Here is a 20,242-nt window from a genome sequence, read left to right as displayed (position 1 = left end):
GAAGATGCTGGAAATCCAGGGTAAACCTTAAAATGCTGGAGGAACTCAGCAGGTCAGGCAGCATCTATGAAAGGGAATTAGCAGAGGAAAGGCCAAGACCCTTCACTAGAACTGGAATGGAAGGGGGAAGAAGCCAGAAGTTTCCAGCTTCTTCCCTCTTCCTTTCCTTCCTGATGAAGGATCTTGGTCCAAAACATTGACTGCTTATTCCCAACGCATTAACATTCAGCCAACTTTTTTAATCTATATCTCCAAATAAAAAGGCCAAGGGTCCATTAAATTTTCGCGAATAGTTTATGTAGAGCAAAAGAAAGTCTGAGTACAAAGTGAGATGTGATTGGGATTTCCCATGGGTCTGCTGAATTACTCTGCCAGGGAGAGACATATCCCAGCTCAGTTTCTCCTTTGGTGAATGTGGTAAGGTTGTGATCAAACCCCCATTGAGATCTGGCGGTCTACAGAAACACAACTGGACAAGGATTCATCAGTCCCTACACCAGCAGCTTCATCCTTTACAACTCATTGAACTTAAGCTCAATACATTGACACATCTCAAATTCCTCATTTAAAATACAAATCAATTCTCAGAGACATTCTCCCGTCGACATCCTTCATACTATGTGGTGTTCAAGGATGCATTAAACACTCAACATGGCAAATAGCATCAAAAATGCTTCATATTATCTGGTTTCTGATCTAATTTTGAGGCTATTAAGCCCTGAATACTGATGTTAATCAATCACAAGCAAGCGATGAAATTATCAAGACTATTTCAGACGGGTGAAAGTGAAGGCATTCAGTGAAATGGAAACCTGTATACAGACCAATTACATTTATACTTCAACACCCATCTTCACTGACGCTGGGTCCTTGGCATCGACCAAGTGCAAAATTACTTGCTGGTAGCTTGTCTTTGGGGCCTTTTTCTTACTCCTGCGGGATGAGAGTGACGTTAATGTAGCAACTGCAACATAGCGCATGCTAGGCACATGCTGGTGTTTGGACGTGGCTCTCCTTGCCCCTGGGAAGGTGGGTCAGAACTGCCTACTCAACCGTTCTAGACGATGTGCTCCCAGGTGTTCCAGGATTTAGATCCGGTGACAGTGAAGGGACAGGGGTTTACCCCAGGGGTGAGAACCTGACACCACTGTTCTTATTCTTTCCGGGGACTGCGGGTTTGGCAAATGCTGTCAGAGTAGATTGGGTGATAGTAAAAGTTAGGGCGTATTCTGGAGTTACGGTATACAGCAAATACTAATTTCAACAGCAACCAGTCCTCAGACCTGGACTTGGATTGAAGACTGAATTCAAAATGCACCGAGAGCAATGGTGTTCTTGGAGCTGCAGAATGGAATTGATTGCAACCACTCCATTTGACCTCAGATGACTGCGTGTGCATGAATGCAGCCCAGAGTCATTGGGAATTAATGTTCTTTTGGGTGTCTGGAGTGTGGGGGTGGAGATGGAGGTGTTTGAAAATTATATGGAATTCAAAGGAAGCATTGTGGATAACATTGTAACCATAGAATTGTCCTGCTGTTAACTTTGATCTTTAGCATATTAAAATAACATGTAAATAGGATCAGGCAGGCCTCTTCTTCCAAGAGTGTCTCAAGTATGATGCCTGTTGCTTGCTTTACTGAGTGAAGACTTCTATATTTACCAGCATCAGTGTCTCCCCAGTGACTTTGTTCATAGTCACCACAGTAGCACATCACAGAAACAAACCCTTCCACCTGAATCATTCACCCTAAACAAATGGCGATCTAGACTTGTCCCATTTGCCTGAGTTTGGCGCGTATCCCTCTATACCTTTCCTATCCATATACCCAGGAAGTGTCTTTTAAGTGTTGTTAATGTACTTACCTCAACCACTTCCTCTGGCAACTCGTTTCATATACGGACTACTCTGTGGGTGAAAAGGTTGCCCTTAGATTCCTATTAAATCTCTCTTCTCTCTCTTTAAACCTATGCCCTGTAGTTATTGGCTTCCTTTCTCTGGGAAAAAGACTCTATCTATGCCCGTCTTGGCAAATTTTTCTACAGAAGTCGTTTGCCTTCTGGCCTGTGTCTTTACAAGATGGGTGACTCCAGCCATTATCAATACTCTTCAGAGATTGTCTGCCTGGCATCAGTGGTCATATAACCAGGGCTTGTGATACACACCAGCTGCTCATACGACCATTACCACTTGCTTCCATGGCCTCACGTGACCCTGGGGCTAAGCAGGTGCTACACCTTGACCAAGGGTGACCTGCAGACTAGAGGAGGGAAGGAGTGCCCCACACCTTCTTTGGTGAAAACATATCACCACCTGCCACCCAAAAACTCCACTATTAAGGATCATATGTTTGGTACTCCAAGGTGCCTCTGGTCTACAACACTGCACAGGGCCCACACATACACTCAATTATCTGTGAACCTGCTACATCAGTACCAAAGCATCAATGTTGACCCATCACTGAATCCCATTAGATAGTTTTCTGCCTGCTATTGAAACACAGAGCTATGGAAAGGAATTCAATTTCATGTTAATGTAAATCTTTTCTAGCCCAACATCATCTTCCTATAGTAAAGGTAAAGTTCCCTCCCACACCTTGTTTGGTGCATTGGGCACCAACCTTGCTGCTTCTTTGTCTCTTTTATGAGGCCGAGTTGCTAACTGGACACTGAACCCAGCATGGATGGCCTAAAGTAGGGTGAGTAAATACAGTGCACTTTGCCCGTGAACTTTAGGGCCATCTTATGGGATTGTTAGAAAACATTAGACAACCATTGATTCCATAAGACCACAAGGATAAAGGAACAAAATTAGAACGTTAAGCATATTGAATCTGCTCCACCACTCAATCATGGCTGTTTTTTCCCTCAACTCCACTCTCTTGCCTTCTCTCTGTAACCCTTACCAATTAAGGACCTATAAATTTCTGCCTCAAATACACTCAATGACTTTGCCTCCAGATCAGTCCTTGGCAATGATTTCTATAGATTCACCATCCTCTAATTGAAGAAATTCTTCTCATCTCTGTTCTAAAGGATGTCCTTCTATTGTGAAGCTGTGCCCTTCGGTCCTAGACTCCCTTACTATAGGTAACATCCTCTTTATCTAGAATGCCCACTCTATCTAGGCCTTTTGGTATACTGTTGGTGTCAATGTGATCCCCCTTCAACTTTCAGAATTCCAACTAGTACAGGCCCAGAGCCATCAAAAGCCCCTCATACGTTTAGACCATCATTCTTGTGAACCTCCTCTGGACCCTCTCCAGGGTGAGCAACATCTTTCCTTTAAATATGGAGCCAAAATGCAGCCTGACCAATGCCTTATAAAGCCTCAGCAGTTCAACCTTACTTTTATATTATCACCCTCTCAAAATGATTATTGATCCCCTTAAGTTCCTACCTCTCCCTAAATGTTGCTGCAAGATTCTATCACGTTGCTTGGTAACAGTGGCCATGTCTCAATCAACCTGCCCGTGAGCACAGAGAGCCAGCACAAGGACAACTGGAGTTATAACCATAGTGGACGAGTGCAAACACCTTACCCAGGAGATGTCTTACAGTTTGTGTCTTACAGGAGAAGGGTGCTAAATCCCAAGAATTCAGTATCTGGCTCACAAAGTGATGTTCACTGCCCCAGGGTCTCTTCATCCTCCAGGGTCCCAGTTCCTATGGTCCCTCCCCATTGTCTCATTCCCTGCTAACCTGGGCTCCCAATATCGCCTCCTTCCCACCCTCTGGGATTCTGAATGTCCCATTCCTCCCTACCTTCTGGGATTACAGTTCCTATTATCCCTCCCCACTCATTGTGACCCCATTCCTTTACTCCCCACCAACCTGGGTTCCCAATACCACCTCCATCCCACCCACTGAGATTCTGAATTCCCCATTCAGAAAATTTTAGAAGAAATTTGGTATCCTTCCATATATGTACTTCCTTTTGTAGGCCAAAAATTTAGTTGGTGGGGGTGGGTTCAGGAATAGCGGGGCGAAGGAAGGTGGACAGATTGTGTACCCAAGACGCGATAAGCTGACTATGGGACAAAATTGTGTAGAGGGAAGTTCAGGGTGCACATCTGTTGTGAAGCTCGTATACTCACCGGCTGATGTTCTCAATCTCCTCAATGGTATCGGGTAAAGTCAGCCCCTTCGTCTCGGGTAGGAGAAGCACCAGGCCTCCAGAAATCAGACCAATTACCCCTGGGAATAGACAAACGGGACAAGGAAAGATCAGTGAAAAGCTGAGAAAGGAAGGGCTGTAAAGGACATTCCATTGGTATTGAAACCTCCCCTGTGGAGTTTGTTGGTTCCACACCAACACAATGTCACCATGCTACACCATGCTACATGAAGGAAGGACTCAAATTTGGCCTTGGTTAACACTGTATCAGATAGTTCTTAAGGAATTGTCCCCTCAAAAGGTTCATCTCCATAGAAAGACCGTCAATGTGATTTTCTTTAAATCTTCTTGGGAAGTTGAAGTGAAAATTCAGGATTTATAGAACATAGAACATCACAGTACAGGCCCTCGGCCCACAATATTGTGCTGACCTTTTAACCTACTCTAAGATCAATCTAATCCTTCCCTCCTACATAGTCGCCCATTTTTCTATTATCTATGAGCCTATGTAAGAGTTTCTTAAATGCACCTCATGTACTTGCTTCTACAACCATCCCTGGCAAAGTATTCCATGCATCCACCACTCTGTGTAAAAAAAGCTTACTACTGACATCCACCCTATAATTTTCTCCAATCATCTTAAAATTATGCCTCAACTTCTTAGCCATTTCCACCCTGGGAAAAAGTTTCTGGCTATCCACTTGATTTATGCTTCTTATCATTTTGTACACCTCTATCAAGTCACCTCTCATACTCCTTTGCTCCAAAGAAAAGCCCTTGCTCACTCAGTCTTCCCTCATAAGACATGCTATCTAGTCCAGTCAGTATCCTGGTAAATCTCTTCTACATGCATGCTGAAGCTAACACACACACACACACATCTTTCTACATAAATAACTTAGGAATGGCAAGTTGAGATAACACACACCGATTCTCATTGAGGGATCAACAGCTGAAAGGGAGAACAGTTTTAAGTTCTCAAATGTCAACATCTCTCACCCAATGTATTTGATACAATCATGAAGGAGGCACGCCTGTGGCTCTACTCCATCAGGAGCTAAAGGAGATTTGGTGTGTCAACAAAGGCTCTTCGAAATTTCTGTAGATGTGCAGTGGACAACATTCTGGCTGGCTGCATCACTGCCTGGTATGAAGGTTCCAATGCACAGGATTACAAGGCTGTAGACTCAACCAGCTTCATCATAGGCACGACTCTCTGCACTACTGAGGACATCTTCTAAAGGTGGTGTCTCAGGAAGGCAGCATCCATCATCGAGGACCCTCACTATTCAGGACCCTCACTCCTCAAACTACTGTCATCAGGGATGTAGCACAGGAGCCTGAAGACCCACACTCAACACTTCAGCAACAGCTTCTTCTCTCCACCATCAGGTTTCTGAATGGTCCACGAACCTATGAATACTAATGTTTTTCCTTCTCTATAGTGTTGTGTGCCTTGCGTCGTGTTCAGTGTTGAGGGTTAGTGCAGAGCTCACACCAGGAGGCCAGCTAGCAGAATATTCAACCAAACTTTACTGATAACGCTGCTTGTACAATGGGGGAGCTCCAGCCATGTGGGAGTGGCTAGTGGAGTGACATAGGAACAACACTATTAACTACCACCACATCTCACCTTCTTGTCAAAATAGAACAACTAGGCACGTACTTTGTCTGTAGAACTGCATTGAAACTATAATCACCGAATTTTGTGTGATTTAGTTCACTCTGCCCTTAGCACGTAACTTATGACCCTCAGTTAAACATCAAAAAAAATTGCCAATGTCATTATAACTATCATTCTCTTTGTTTTTAACAGATTCTCACTCTCTTTGTTTTCCTCCTTTTTTTAGGAACAGTCTCATTTGGGGAAATGTTTTCAACATTAGAACTCTTCTGAAAAAAAACCTAAATCTAACGGAGGTTAGGGTAGACCACCTGAATGCTCTGGCAAATTGAGATGATTATTCTGCCCCTTTAGTCACTTGCCCTGAGCTATTAGGGCTATGGGGTATATCTCAGAGGTGGGACGGATAAACAACCCAATCTGGTATAGGTTCCTGGAAGTGTTGGAGCGGATGGAGATTCTTGAATAGGTGCTTCCACCTCATGCTAGTTCTGCCTGATTTCACCTTGTGAGGTTCTGATCACAGACGATCGTGGTGCACCCTGCCGGATTTTTGTTTCTTTGGTGGATTGGTCTGAAACCCAAACAGCTTCACCATTCCTTAGTGGTGACAAAGATTTTGCTCTGTGCCTGAGATCACGCATGCTCTTCATTTTCTCACTCTGTGCTGTCTCAAAGTTAATCATTTTGTCTGCCGAGTAAGTGAGGTTGGAGAAGGGAAAAAGGAACGGGCAGGCTTGTTTTCAGAAAAACAGCCCAATGACAGCTCTGATGGACTGTAGCTGTTAGCAAGAGGTATGAAGCGATAAGCCAGCAGTTCTTTCTTTTTAGGTTTTTTTTTGCTTCAGTAGGAGACTTTTAACAGTTTACATTGCTCTTTCTGCTTCTCCCTTTGCCTGTGGGTACCGTGAACTGCTTGTCTGGTGTTTGAACTCATAGTTCCGAGCAAAGGCTTTGAATTCTGAGCAGCTGAATGGCGGACCATCTGAATTTTTCAATGCCTTGGTGTCCTTGGTGGATTTGATTGATGATTTTGGTGTGCATAGAAGCAGGAATGATGAGTCTGGAGCCCTTTTGCAAAAATGGTGAGTGTGCCTTTTTCACGCCAGTAAGCTCTGAATTTGTGAGCTCCTTTTGAAACAGCTGGGCATCCATGCTCACAGTATTGTATGACATTGCTGCAGATTTAGTCCTTTTTCAACTCACTGTGAATTTTGTCCAAGTTAACACTGTGATGCAGGAAGGTTTTCATGTACCTGAGCTAATAGAATAGAATAGTACAGCACAGTACAGGCCCTTCAGCCCACAATGTTGTGCTGACCCTTAAACCCTGCCTCCCATATACCCCCCCCCACCTTAAATTCCTCTATATACCTGTCTAGTAGTCTCTCTAAGTAGATGTTGGTATCTTCCATGAGGGCAGAGTCAGCTTCCGTCCACTTACTTTTGCATGGCATCCTCGACAGAGTGTCTGGTGTTGTGAAAGATTTGCTGTGAACATGTTCAATGTCATAACAGTATTGCATAAGCCGCATTCTGAATCTTTGCTGATGTGGAGGTAAGTCATCCAAGTGTTTCAAGCTGAGGAAGCTGACAACTGGCTTGTGGTCTGTTTCAAGTAGGAATTTAATGTTGATCAAGTAGCAGTTGAAGTACTCACAAGCTGATAGGAGACCCAGCGTCTCCTTTTCGATTTGGGTGTAATACTATTCAGTAGGAGTCAGTGCTCTTAAGGCATATGCCACTAGTTTCCATACACCACTGTAGTACTGCATGAGCACTCCCCCTAGGCCAAAAGAAGAGGTGTCTGCAGAGACCTTGGCTGATTTTTCACATCAAAAAACGCCAAGGTTGGTGGAGAGATAAGTTCTGCTTTAAGTGTTGGAAATGACTTATCCTGTGTTGCATCCCAGGTCCAAACATTTTTCTGAGAAAGGAGGTGACATAGTAGTTTTGTTTTCTCTGCCAAATCTGGAATTAACTCTCCCAGCTGGTTTACCAGGCCAAGGAACCTGTGGATCTCTGACAAACTTGTAGGTTGTTCCACATTCTGAGCTCCTGACAGTTTGTCAGAATCTTGTTGCGTCCCCTCTGAGGACGGTTGCTGGCCTCAGAACTTCAGCTCCAAGTCTGCAAATTCACATTTCTTTTTGTTCAGGGTGATTCCAGTCTGTTTCAGTTTCTCCAAGGCAGTTTCCAGTCTTTTGTCATGTTCCTCACTTGAGCCTCTGAAGATGAGTATATTGTCCATGTGGCAGACCACCTCTTCCAGTCCCTCCAAAATCTGGTTCACCTTCATCTGAAACTGTTCAGGGGCTGATGAGATACCAAAAGGCACTTTCACTCAAGTGCCTCCATTCTCTCAAGCTCGGCTTACCTTGTTCATCAATGGGAATGATATACGCCTTGCCGTGATCAGAGAGTAGGACGTCACTCCTGGCCTCATTTGGGTAAGGTTCTCTTCTATCAGTACCCCCGGGACTGTGAACAGTACTGATCCTGCCACTGAACATTGATCAGGTTCAGCTTCTCGATGGCATGTCATAGATATCCTCTTTTAACTGTTCCTCATTTTTACCAACAGAAGTAGTAAACATTCCTTTCACACTAAGCCTATGTTTTCCCTGGCCTCATGAGCACTTTCTTTGTTGGATTAGCATAATGCCTGTTTTCTGAACAGACATTCGGGAATGGCTGTGACATCTGCCCCAGTGTCCATTTTGAGTGTCACTGCCTCACTTTGCATCTGCACCATAGTACACCAGCTTTGTGTATTCCACAAGGAAAGCTCTCTCTGTCTGAATCATGGTCTTCTTTGACCTCCTGAAGAAATGTTTATGAGTGACTCTGGCTTTTATAATGGCCAACTCTATTGCATTGCTGGCATTTCACTTCTTTTGCTGGACAGAGCTCTTTGACGTGGAGTAGAGACTTGCCGCATCTCCTGCAGTTGGACATTTTCCCTGATCTTCGTTTTGTTTGTCTGTTTTGTTTGAGCTGAGCTCTACTGTCACCTCTTTCTGACTACACCTTGTTTCCTCTCATATATCACATTTCACTTTCCTCTGAAATATTCTTTGAATTTGTCCTGCACTGTTTGTACTCCTTTTTCTGAGAATCTGTCAGTCCTAATCTACCATGATGCCACCTGCTTTGTCACCCATGCAGGATATCAATGCGTTTACTTGATGCTCTTCTGAACCCTAAATTTCTCAAAGTGTCTGAACCATCTCTCAAAGTCCCCTGGTTTATATAACCATATAACAATTACAGCACGGAGACAAGCCATCTCGGCCCTTCTAGTCCGTGCCGAACTCTTACTCCTACCTAGTCCCACTGACCTGCACTCAGCCAATAAGCCTCCAATCCTTTCCTGTCCATATAGCTGTCCAATTTTACATTATGTGACAATATCAAGCCTGCCTCTACCACTTCTACTGGAAGCTCGTTCCACACAGCTACCACTCTCTGAGTAGAGAAGTTCCCCCTCGTGCTACCCCTAAACTCTTGCCCCCTAACTCTCAACTCATGTCCTCTTGTTTGAATCTCCCCTACTCTCAATGGAAAAAGCCTATCCACATAAACTCTATCTATCCCCCTCATAATTTTAAATACCTCTATCAAGTCCCCCCTCAACCTTCTACGCTCCAAAGAAAAAAGACCCAACTTGTTCAACCTTTCTCTGTAACTTAGGAGATGAAACCCAGGCAACATTCTAGTAAATCTCCTCTGTACTTTATTTTGTTGACATCTTTCCTATAATTCAGTGACCAGAACTGTAAACAATACTCCAAATTTGGCCTTACCAATGCCTTATACAACTTTAACATTACATCCCAACTCCTATACTCAATGCTCTGATTTATAAAGGCCAGCATACCAAAAGCTTTCTTCACCACCCCATCCACATGAGATTCCACCTTCAGGGAACTATGAGCCATTATCCCTAGATCCCTCCGTTCTACAACATTCTTCAATGTCCTACCGTTTACCATGTATGTCCTATTTTGATTAGTCCTACCAAAATGTAGCACCTCACACTTATCAGCATTAAACTCTATTTGCCATCTTTCAGCCCACTCTTCCAACTGACCTAAATCTCTCTGCAAGCTTTGAAAACCCACTTCATTATCCACAACACCACCTATCTTAGTATCATCTGCATACTTACTAATCCAATTTACTGCCCTATCATCCAGATCATTAATGTATATGACAAACAACACTGGACCCAGTACAGATCCCTGAGGCACACAACTAGTCACCGGCCTCCAACCTGACAAACAGTTATCCATCACCACTCTCTGGCATCTCCCATCCAGCCACTGTTGAATCCATTTTACTACTTCAATATTAATACCTAACGATTGAACCCTTCCTAACTAACCTTCCGTGTGAAACCTTGTCAAATGCCTTACTGAAGCCCATATAGACAACATCCACCGCTTTACCCTCGTCAACTTTCCTAGTTACCTCTTCAAAAAATTCAATAAGAGTTGTCAAGCATGACCTTCCATGCACAAATCCATTTTGACCGTTCCTAATCAGACCCTGTCTATCCAGATAATTATATATATGAAGCTCCTTCAATAACTCCAAAAGACTGAGGTTTGGTAAAATACTGAAAGGTTTTTATTTGCTGTAAAATACGACTTCCACGACCTCCACGGTCAGTGTCTGCCCCAGACTGAGGGGGAGGGGCAAGGCGAACACCTTTATACAGGATTCTGTGGGAGGACCCACAGGGGCAGTCAGCAGAGGGGCATGTCCAGACAGTTAACCCAGTTACAACATATATATATGGTTTACCACAATATACCATCTCTAAGAAAACTTTCTATTAATTTACCCACCGCTGATGTCAAACTTACAGGCCAATAATTGCTAGGTTTACCCTTAGAACCCTTTTTAAACAATGGAACAACATGAGCAATACGCCAATCCTCCAGCACCATCCCCGTTTCTAATGATATTTGAAATATTTCTGTCAGAGCCCCTCCTATTTCTACACTGACTTCCCTCAAGGTCCTAGGGAATATTCTGTCAGGACCTGGAGACTTATCCACTTTTATATTCCTTAAAAGCGCCAATACTTCCTCTTCTTTAATCATCATAGTTTTCATAACTTCCCTACCTGTTTCCCTTACCTTACACAATTCAATATCCTTCTCCTTAGTGAATACCGAAGAAATGAAATTGTTCAGAATCTCCCCCATCTCTTTTGGCTCCGCACATAGCCGTCCACTCTGATTCTCTAAGGGACCAATTTTATCCCTCACTATCCTTTTGCTATTAATATAACTGTAGAAACCCTTTGGATTTATTTTCACCTTACTTGCCAAAGCAACCTCATATCTTCTTTTAGCTTTTCTAATTTCTTTCTTAAGATTCTTTTTACATTCTTTATATTCCTCGAGCACCTCATTTACACCATTTACTCCATCTTTTTAGAGAAATCAAATGTCTCAGGTGGCTTTATTAGGTAAGTAGGTGTAGTACTGCAGGTATTTGCTCCACTTTCCTGTTCACTTGTTTAGTATTTTATTTATCTGGACCTCAATAATCTTTTTTTCTACCCCAGAGAGGTTGACTGACTTATCTGCTGTGTCTATGTCTGTCTGCATTTCCCTAGGCTAGTAGCCCACAGATTATTACAATGTATCAACTCTGTCTTGCCACTGGATCCAGATGGGAATTGGGAAGAGAGAGTGAGGCTGACGCTGTGCAACTCTCCCTCACTTAAATCCAAATCACGCACTAGTCTCGACACCATCATAATGGTGTCCAGGTCCTCATCGACATCGACAATAGACGAACAACAGTGTATCCACTTTTGGTTGTAGCCTGAAGGCGTTGCCTAGCAACCCTGGCCAGTTCTCAGCTCAGCTGGAAAACTAGCATAGGCAATTTAGGATGATAAATCTCTGGATATTTTTAATAAATATATGGAAACAAGAACAGTCTTACTGTAAATTTTTTGCTGTTGGGGATCTCCTTTGGCCTGCAGCCTGAATTCATCGATGATCAACAACTTCTGACACCATGTTGTGTTCGTTAATGAGGGCTAGTGCAGAGCACACACCAGCACAGCAGCATGCAGGATATCCATCTGAACTTCAATGGTAACCCTGCTTGCAAAGTATGTGAACTCATCCCATGTGGAACTGGCTAACTGAGTGGCAGAGGAATAATGTTATTAATTACCACTACATCTTGCTGCTGGCCACAAAGATCTACAGTCTACAAATCAGTGAATTCAAAGGAATCAAGGATAGTGAAAGCAGGCAGACCAATTGCCTTTGTTCTTGCCATGCGGAAAGAGATGGAGGCTGCCATTTTATGAAGTCATTCTATTCTCCATTTTGAGTTAAAGTCACTTAGCTTGATCAGTGATTAAAAGTCGACACAATGATGCCTCAGGTAGTCTGCTGAACTAGGGTTCATTTCCAAGTAAGAAGTTATTCATGAGGTGTTCTTTGGTTGGATATAACATGCGGGTTTGTGAATGTTGGGGTCTGCGTCTGGTCTGAGTGATTCGAGCTGGTTGCTGATTGAGAACAAAGAGCCATAAATCACTGACTGTCACTTGCTGGGAGGAGGGCAATAAATGGATACTGGCCTGGAGCAGAGCCAATAAAGAGGTGTTGAAGGTCAGATGCTTAACCTACAGCCAATGACACTGGAAAGCTATAGCTGAATTGGTAAGAAATGAATATAAAAGCAGACGCTTCAAGTAGGAGGTTCACCATCGTGAATGTGAGGTGCCCCCGGACACATGGAGTTGCAAAATGGGACTATGAGGAACATGTGGCCAGCAGCAGAAACTTCCTTTTAACTAGTAATATCTTTTCTGTATGTTGATTATTCATAAAAGGTCAGAAAAACGTAGATAGCGTGCACACAGGGATTGGTTGTGTAAGTTCACGAGCTCTTCCGTTGAGACAATAAAAGTAGTTGTCGGTATTTGTCTCTCTGTATCTCCCTCATCATTACTACAAGGGGTGATTCTTGTAACATTGTACTGTGCTGCTGCAAAACAACAAATTTCACACTATTTATATTAGTTGTAATAAATCTACACAGGATTCCGATTCCCATTGTGCAGACACAGGACCTCAATAGATGCATTAACTGTATCTTATTGTACCACTGATTCAGCAAACAGTCAAATCATTAGACTCGTTAAGCACCTCCCAGCAAATGTAAGCCCTCACCAAAGACAACAAGAGGCAGTCCAGTCCAGATATCAGCCAGCCGGTAGACAACGAATGGAGCAACGATCCCTCCAATATCACACAACGCAGAGCACACCGAGACACCGAGGTTTCTGCAAGGGAAGAGAAACCTCTTTAGTCACCCCATTTTCAATCCACCAACACAGTGTTCATCCTCACATCAGCCATTACTGTCTGGTTTGGTGCAGCATCCTCTCACTGTATACAAAAACTACAGTCAACTCTCAGGTCAGCAGAAAAGGTCACTGGTTACAGTCTGCCATCACTGCAGGACTTACATGTGTCCAGGACAAAGAAACAGGCAGGAAAAATCATTGCCGACACTACCCACCATGCAAACTGCCTTTTCCAGATGCTCTCTTCTGAGAAGTGTCATAAGGCAATTAAAACAAAGACATCACACCATTTTAAAAGTTTCTTCCCCCAGACAGTTAATCTGATCAACCATTCCAGTTAGCCCCCCCCGCCCCTCTATTTCTCACTCCTGTCACAGCACTGTAAAACATTTAAACCACTTTTTATAATGTTCTTTTATGCATGATTGTATTTCTGTATTTACCCACATTTTATTCAATATCAGTACTTTAACATCTGACTTTATTTTAATATAATTCTTTTTTCTTTATAATTGTTGAATGTTGATTTTTGTTGCATGTCGCAACTGACATGCGCACCACAGCAAATTCCTGTTACATGTAAATATATATAGTGAATAAATTTGATCCTTGGCCCAAGATACTAAGCAAGATTTCACCTTCAAAGTAGGGGGTTACACAGGGACACGATTTGTATTACTGTATAAACTCATTAAGTGTCAAGTTTCACTGTGCTGAGCTTTCTGCAAAGGCTGAGAAAACCCACCTTCCACCCCCCATCCTCATCACATTCTACAGAGGTTGCGTTGAGAGCATCCTGAGCAGCTGCATCACTACCTGGTTCGGAAATTGCACTGTCTCGGATCGCAAGAACCTGTAGCAGATAGTGAGGTCAGCTGGGAAGATCATCGGGGTCTCTCTTCCCGCCATTACAGTCATTTACACCACACGCTGCCCTCCACAAAGCAAACAGCATTATGAAGGACCCCATGCACTCCTCATACAAACTCTTCTCCCTCCTGCCAGCTGGCAAAAGGCACCAAAGCATTCGGGCTCTCACGACCAGACTATGTAACAGTTTCTTCCCCCAAGCCATCAGACTCCTCAATACCCAGAGTCTGGACTGACACCAACCTACTGCCCTTTACTGTGCCTATAGTCTTGTTTATGATTTATTGTAATGCCTGCACTGTTTTGTGCACTTTGTGCAGTCCTGGGTAGGTCTGTAGTCTAGTGTAGTTTCTGTGTTGTTTTACGTAGTTCAGGTTTTTGTATTGTTTCATGTAGCACCATGGTCCTGTCTCATTTTTACTATGTACTGGACCAGTAGTTATGGTCAAAATGACAATAAAAAGTGACTTGACTTGAAGTCAGAGCTCAGACTCACCTTATGAAGGTTGGATATAATTCTGCATTCATAAATACCACCATTTCGAAGCTGATGGTAATGCCCAGCTTACCAACAAAGGCGATTGCTGTTGCGAGCCAGCTGACACCTGCATTGGAAAGATGCAGAAACGTATAATTAACAAAACAACAGTCAGGTAATACTCCTGGCTGACCCAAATGCATCACAGCCTGATACAACAAGGAACTCCACAGAATTGTGGACACAGCTCAGAACATCGTGGAAAAACTCACCCCTCCATAGACTCTCCACACTCCTCACTGCTTCAGTGAAGTAGCCAAGCTAATTACAAAGCTCAGCCAGCCCAGACGCTCCCTCTTCCGTCCCAAGATGAATGCATGTACAGCCAGGCTCAGGGACAGCTTCTATCTCACTGTTAGCAGAGGCTCCTGAACAAGTTTTGTCCAATAATGATTGACTCCTGATCTCATATTCTACCTCGTTATGACCTTGTACCGTTCTTGCTTTCCCTTGTACTGATGTAATGAAATAATCTGTATTGGCTATACACAAAACAAAGTTCCTCACAGTATATGGACTCCAACTCACAGCACAGAAAAGGCCCTTCAACCCACCTAGTCCATGTCAGACTATTAACTTGCCTCGTCCCATCAAACCGCATCTGAACCATAGCCTTCTAGAGTCTATACCCTCCCATCCATGTACTGTCCAAAGTTCTCTTAAACATTGAGATCTAACTTACATCCACCACTTGTGCTGGCAGCTCCTTCCACATTCTTATCACCCTCTAAGAGAAGTTGTCCCCTTAACACCTTTTGCAATGTGACAACAGTAAACCAAGGGGATTTTAATTTGCTTGTTACAGACCTGCAAGCATAGTGATTCAGATTCATTTATCATATGTACATTGAAACACACTCAAATGTGTCGACCTTTGGATGTGCTGAGGGGCCCACAAGAATTGTTAAATATTCTGGTGCCTATATAGCATGCCCAAAATGCTCAGCAAAACACAATGCTCAGCGAAACAGGGCATCAAAGGGTATGGGGTGAAAGCAGGGGAGTGGGGATGACTGGATGAAATGGATCAGACCATGATTGAATAGTGAAGCAGACTCGATGGGCCAAATGGTCTACTTCTGCTCCTAAATCTTATGGTCTAACAGATAACAATGCAACAACAGCAAAACAAGCCTCTTTCCTCACCCCCTCCCCAACCACCCACAGAGACAGTCCTCCAACTCCAGGATAGGCATCCAGACTCCAGTCTGCATATAGCTCATTGGGTTGGTGACTGTGAGCACAGTCACGGGGTCTGGAGAGGCCATAGGCAGGGGAGACTAATGAGCTCCCAAGCCACTGGCGAGTAGCTTTCACTGCCATGGTGACAGGACTTTGACCGTCTCCATGTAGTGAGCAGATTACATCCTGTTTAGAAGGTGCCTGCATCCTCCAAGCACCAGACTCATTCCAGGGATAGCAGGTTTGCCAGATGAGGAGGATTTGAGACCAGCACTGTACTCTCCAGATTTTAGGGTCTCATTGAAGCTTACAAATTTTACACATCAGGACCAAGGGTTATGAGCTCAGATGGGTCAGTTGGGGTTAAAGGTTAGCTTTGTCACATGTATATTGAAACATGGAACACACAATGAAGTGCACTGGTTTTGCATCAATGATAAACACCATCTGATAATTGTGCTGGGGGCAGCCCACAAGTGTCACCACCATTCCAGTGCCAACGTAACATGCCCACAACTCACTAACTCTAGCTATATGTGTTTGGAATGTGTGAGGGAACCCACACAGTCATGGAAAGAATGTACAAGCTGCTTACAGGCAGAGGTAGAATTGAACCCTGATCAGTGATTGCTGATACTGTAATAGTGTTATGCTAACCACTACACTACTGTGCCACGCAAGCAGGAGCTCTGATAGGTATGACAGGACCGAGGTGAGGAGAAAATGATCTAAATAGGATTGTTTCGAAGGCTCACAAACATGAGAGAATATGCAGATGCTGGAAATCCAAGAAACACACACGCATAATGCTGGGGGAACTCAGCAGGCCAGGCAGCGTCTATGGAAAAACGTAAACAGTCTTTGTTTCAGGCTGAGACCCTTCCTCAGGACTGGAAAAGGAGATGAGGAGTCAGAGCAAGAAGGTGGGGGGGGAGGGGAGGAAGAAGTATTCAAGGTGGTACGTGATAGGTGAAACTGGGAGGGGGAGGGGTGAAGTAAAGAGCTGGGAAGTTGTTGGTGAAAGAGAAAGGGCTGGAGAAGGTGGGGGGAATCTGATAGGAGAGGGTAGAAGACCATGGAAGAAAGGGAAAAGGGAGGAGCACCAGAGGGAGGAAGTGATGGGCAAGATAAGGTGAGAGAGGAAAATGGGAATGGGGAATTGTGGGGGGGGGGGGTGCAATTACCAGAAGTTAGAGAAGTCAATGTCCATGCCATCAGGTTGGAGGCTACCCAGATGGAATATAAGATGTTGCTCCTTCAACTTGAGTGTGGCCTCCTCACGGGATCTCCCGGTGGCCACACAGTTCAACTTTACTTCCCATTCCCATATGTCAGTCCATGGCCTACTGCATTGAGGAATTAATAGGACTTCCAGCAAAGGAAGGGGAAGGGGAGGAGGTGATAAGAATTAAGACCATCTAAAAAGAATTAGCCTGGAGAGAACATGGGTGGATGGAAGATTAAGACATTCCTGACAAGAGTTGTGACCTACAATGCTCTGAAAAATAGGAAGTACATCCAACAGGAAATTCTACAAGGCCAGGGCACTTGAAAAGAGAAAGAACAGGATAGTTGACTGACTGGTTGCTTCATTCAAAGAGCAAGCACAGAAGCAATGGGCCAAGTGACCTCACTGGACACAGGCTGGTTACATTCTGTCCCCAGTTATACAGGGAACACCTGATTACATGCATGGGATTACAGTCGGACAGGTACTTACTCTCGGGGATGAAGGCCGCTATCAGACAGGAAGCCCCCGACAACAGGCCGCCAGTTGCAAAGGGAAGACGCCGGCCAATCCGCTCAATGACAAGAAGGATGAGGATTGCCGCTGGGATCTCCACAGCTCCGGAGATGAAGAAGTCAAGGTAGATATTTCCACCCAGAGTTCCCAGACGCATGACCAGCCCCTGGTACACCAAGGCACAGGCAAACCTGGAGGGAAGAAACATCAGATTAGTCCATGGCTACCCTGCCAACAAAGAGCATTCTGGGACAGACAAGGAAAGGTTGGAAGTACACTCAATAGAGATTACGAAGAATGAGAAACTATCTTAATAAATCCATTGTGAAGATCACAAGCTCTCCAATTTTCCACAATCCTGTCCTTCATCCTCCAACATGACAATGTTTTTTTACCACAAGAGAGCACAATTTTAAGGTGATTGGAGGAAAGCATGAGGGTGGGGGGGTGCCAGAGTTAAGTTTTTTTGTTGATGAGGTAACAAAAAAGGTTGATTAGTGTTGGGGTTAGGGTTAATGCGTGGATGTTGTCTATTTGGATTTTAGCAAGGCCTTCAAGAAGGTCTACGGTAGACTGATCTGGAGGTTAAGTCCCATGGAATCCTGGGAATTGAGATAGGTTCAAAATTGGCTCAGAGATAAGAAGCATGGGGTAGTGTTGAAGGTTTTTCTCAGAATGGAGGCTGGTGACTAGTGGTGTGCCACGGGGATTACTATTGGGACCCTTGTTATTCGTTACTTAAATAAATGCTATAGATCTGAATGCACAAGGCTTTATCCATAAATTTGAAGATGACACAAAATTAGGAGGTGTTGTTTTTAGCAAAGAAGGTTATCGTAGACTACTTGACTGGTTATGGAAGTGGCAAATGGATTCCAGTACAGATAACTGAGAGGAGATGTAATTTAGAAAATGAAACCAGGGAAGGAGTTGCACTAGAATGGTAGGGAGTGTAGTGGAACAGAGGGTCCTAGGAGTACCAGCACATCATTCATTCATTACGTGCCGTGTTGTATGGCGTGGGTGATCATGGTCTTTCTATAACCATGACTGTTCTTGGCAAATTTTCTACAGAAGTGGCTTGCCATTGCCTTCTTCTGGCCAGTATCTTTACAAGACAAGTGACACCAGCCATTATCAACACTCTTCAGAAATTGTCTGCCTGGTGTTGGTGGTCGCATAACCAGGACTTGGTGATATGCACCAGATGCTCATACGACCATTCACCACCTGCTCTCATGGCTTCATATGACCCTGATCGGGGGGCTAAGCAAGTACTACACCTTGCCCAAGGGTGACCTGCAGGCTAGCAGAGGGAAGTGGCACCTTACACCTCCTTTGGTAGGGACATGTCCCCACCCCACCACCCAGCAAGTACATAGTTCATTGAAAGGAGCATCACAGGTAGACAGGGTGGTAAACATGGCATTTAGCATGCTGGCCTTCCTCAACGTAGGCGATGAGACATTATATTGTAGTTGTACAAGATGCTGGTGAGGCCACACTTGGAGTACTATGTGCAGTTATAGAAAAGACATAGTTAAACTGAATAGAATGCAGAGAAGATTTATGGGGGCCTGAGTTATAGAGAGAGGTTTGTCGGGCTAGGTCTGTGCTTCCTGGAGCACAAGAGAATGAGGGGCAAATTTATAGAGGTGTTTAAAAGTATGAGACAGATACAAAGTGGATAGTAATAGTCTCTTCCCCAGGGTAAGGGAGTCTAAAACTAGAGGGTATAAATTCGTCTGACAGGGCAAAACTTTATAAAGGACCTGAGGGGCAATTATATCACACAGAGGATGGTGAGTATATGGAACAAGCTGCCAGAGAAAGTAGTCAAGGCAGGAACAATAATATCATTTAAAAAACACTTGGACAAGTACATGCAGGGGCAGGGGTTAGAGGGATATGGGCCGAATGCAGGAAATTAGATAGAATGGCCTATATTCACACCGTATTGCTCTGTGACTCTATGACCAAGCTCCATATGGACTAATTGAGAGTTGGCTAAATGACTGAAATATTCTTTTGTCTCCTTGTTCATATCTCACGTTCTTAACACTGGACTTTTGTTTGAATATTCAGTGGCCATTTTATTAGGTACACCTATGCATGAATGCTAATATCTAATCAGCCAATCACATGGCAGCAACCCAATGCATAAAAGAATGCAGACATGGTCAAGAGGTTCCGTTTTTATTCAGACCAAAGATCAGAATGGAGAAGAAATGTGACCTAAGTGACTGATTGTTGGTGCCAGATGGAGCAGAAACTGCTGATCTGCTGGGATTTTCATGCACAACACTAGAATTTACAGGGAACGGTGCAAAAAAACCCTTTAAAAAGCATCCAGGGAGCAACAATTGTTAATGAGAGAGGTCAGAGGAGAATGGCCAGACTGGTTCAAGCTGACAGGAAGATGACCAACTCAAATAACCATGCGTTACATCAGTGGTGTGCAGAAGAGCATCTCTGAATGTACAATATGTCGAACCTTGAAGTCGATGGGCTACAGTAGCAGAAGATCACAAGCATACACTTAGGATGAAAACTTATCCCAATGGCCTGTCTCGAATGAAACAAATATCTCACCAATTGTACATCAAGATAAGGGTGTGTTTCCTTATCTGCGGAGTTCGTACCAGGTCTACGAATGATGGGCGGCCCAAGTCTTCACTGCTCTCTTCAACTTTCTAGACAGTAAATAAGTTACAAAAGTGTTGGATTAAAGAAAACCAAGGACAGTGATCTCAGAGCAGAGGCATTGAGCTTGTCTGCCACAGGGTTCTCAGCCAAACTCGTTCCCTTTCCAGAAC

General features: G+C 43.9%; 1 protein-coding gene across 2 annotated transcripts in view; it reads right to left on the bottom strand.

Moving 5' to 3' along the window:
• Positions 1–271: 271 nt before the first annotated feature.
• LOC140201606 (solute carrier family 22 member 2-like) overlaps positions 272–20,242 on the bottom strand; it is a 30,572-nt gene continuing 10,601 nt past the window's right edge. The window contains exons 6-11 of one of the 2 annotated variants that reach the window (XM_072265973.1): positions 20,019–20,119; positions 17,403–17,617; positions 14,459–14,567; positions 12,956–13,068; positions 4,098–4,197; positions 272–933 (exon numbers count right to left, since the gene is read on the bottom strand). In XM_072265973.1, coding sequence (XP_072122074.1) covers positions 834–933; positions 4,098–4,197; positions 12,956–13,068; positions 14,459–14,567; positions 17,403–17,617; positions 20,019–20,119 — 738 coding nt within the window. In that variant the 3' untranslated portion in view covers positions 272–833. Of the gene's footprint in view, positions 934–1,865; positions 1,910–4,097; positions 4,198–12,955; positions 13,069–14,458; positions 14,568–17,402; positions 17,618–20,018; positions 20,120–20,242 lie in introns of those variants that run through there. The other variant, XM_072265974.1, reaches the window with a different exon arrangement.

Source organism: Mobula birostris, chromosome 8 (assembly GCF_030028105.1).
Source record: "Mobula birostris isolate sMobBir1 chromosome 8, sMobBir1.hap1, whole genome shotgun sequence".
In the NCBI taxonomy this organism is placed as follows: domain Eukaryota; kingdom Metazoa; phylum Chordata; class Chondrichthyes; order Myliobatiformes; family Myliobatidae; genus Mobula; species Mobula birostris.
The sequence above is the reverse complement of the archived record's forward strand: the minus strand, read 5'-3'. Positions and strand labels throughout refer to the sequence as shown.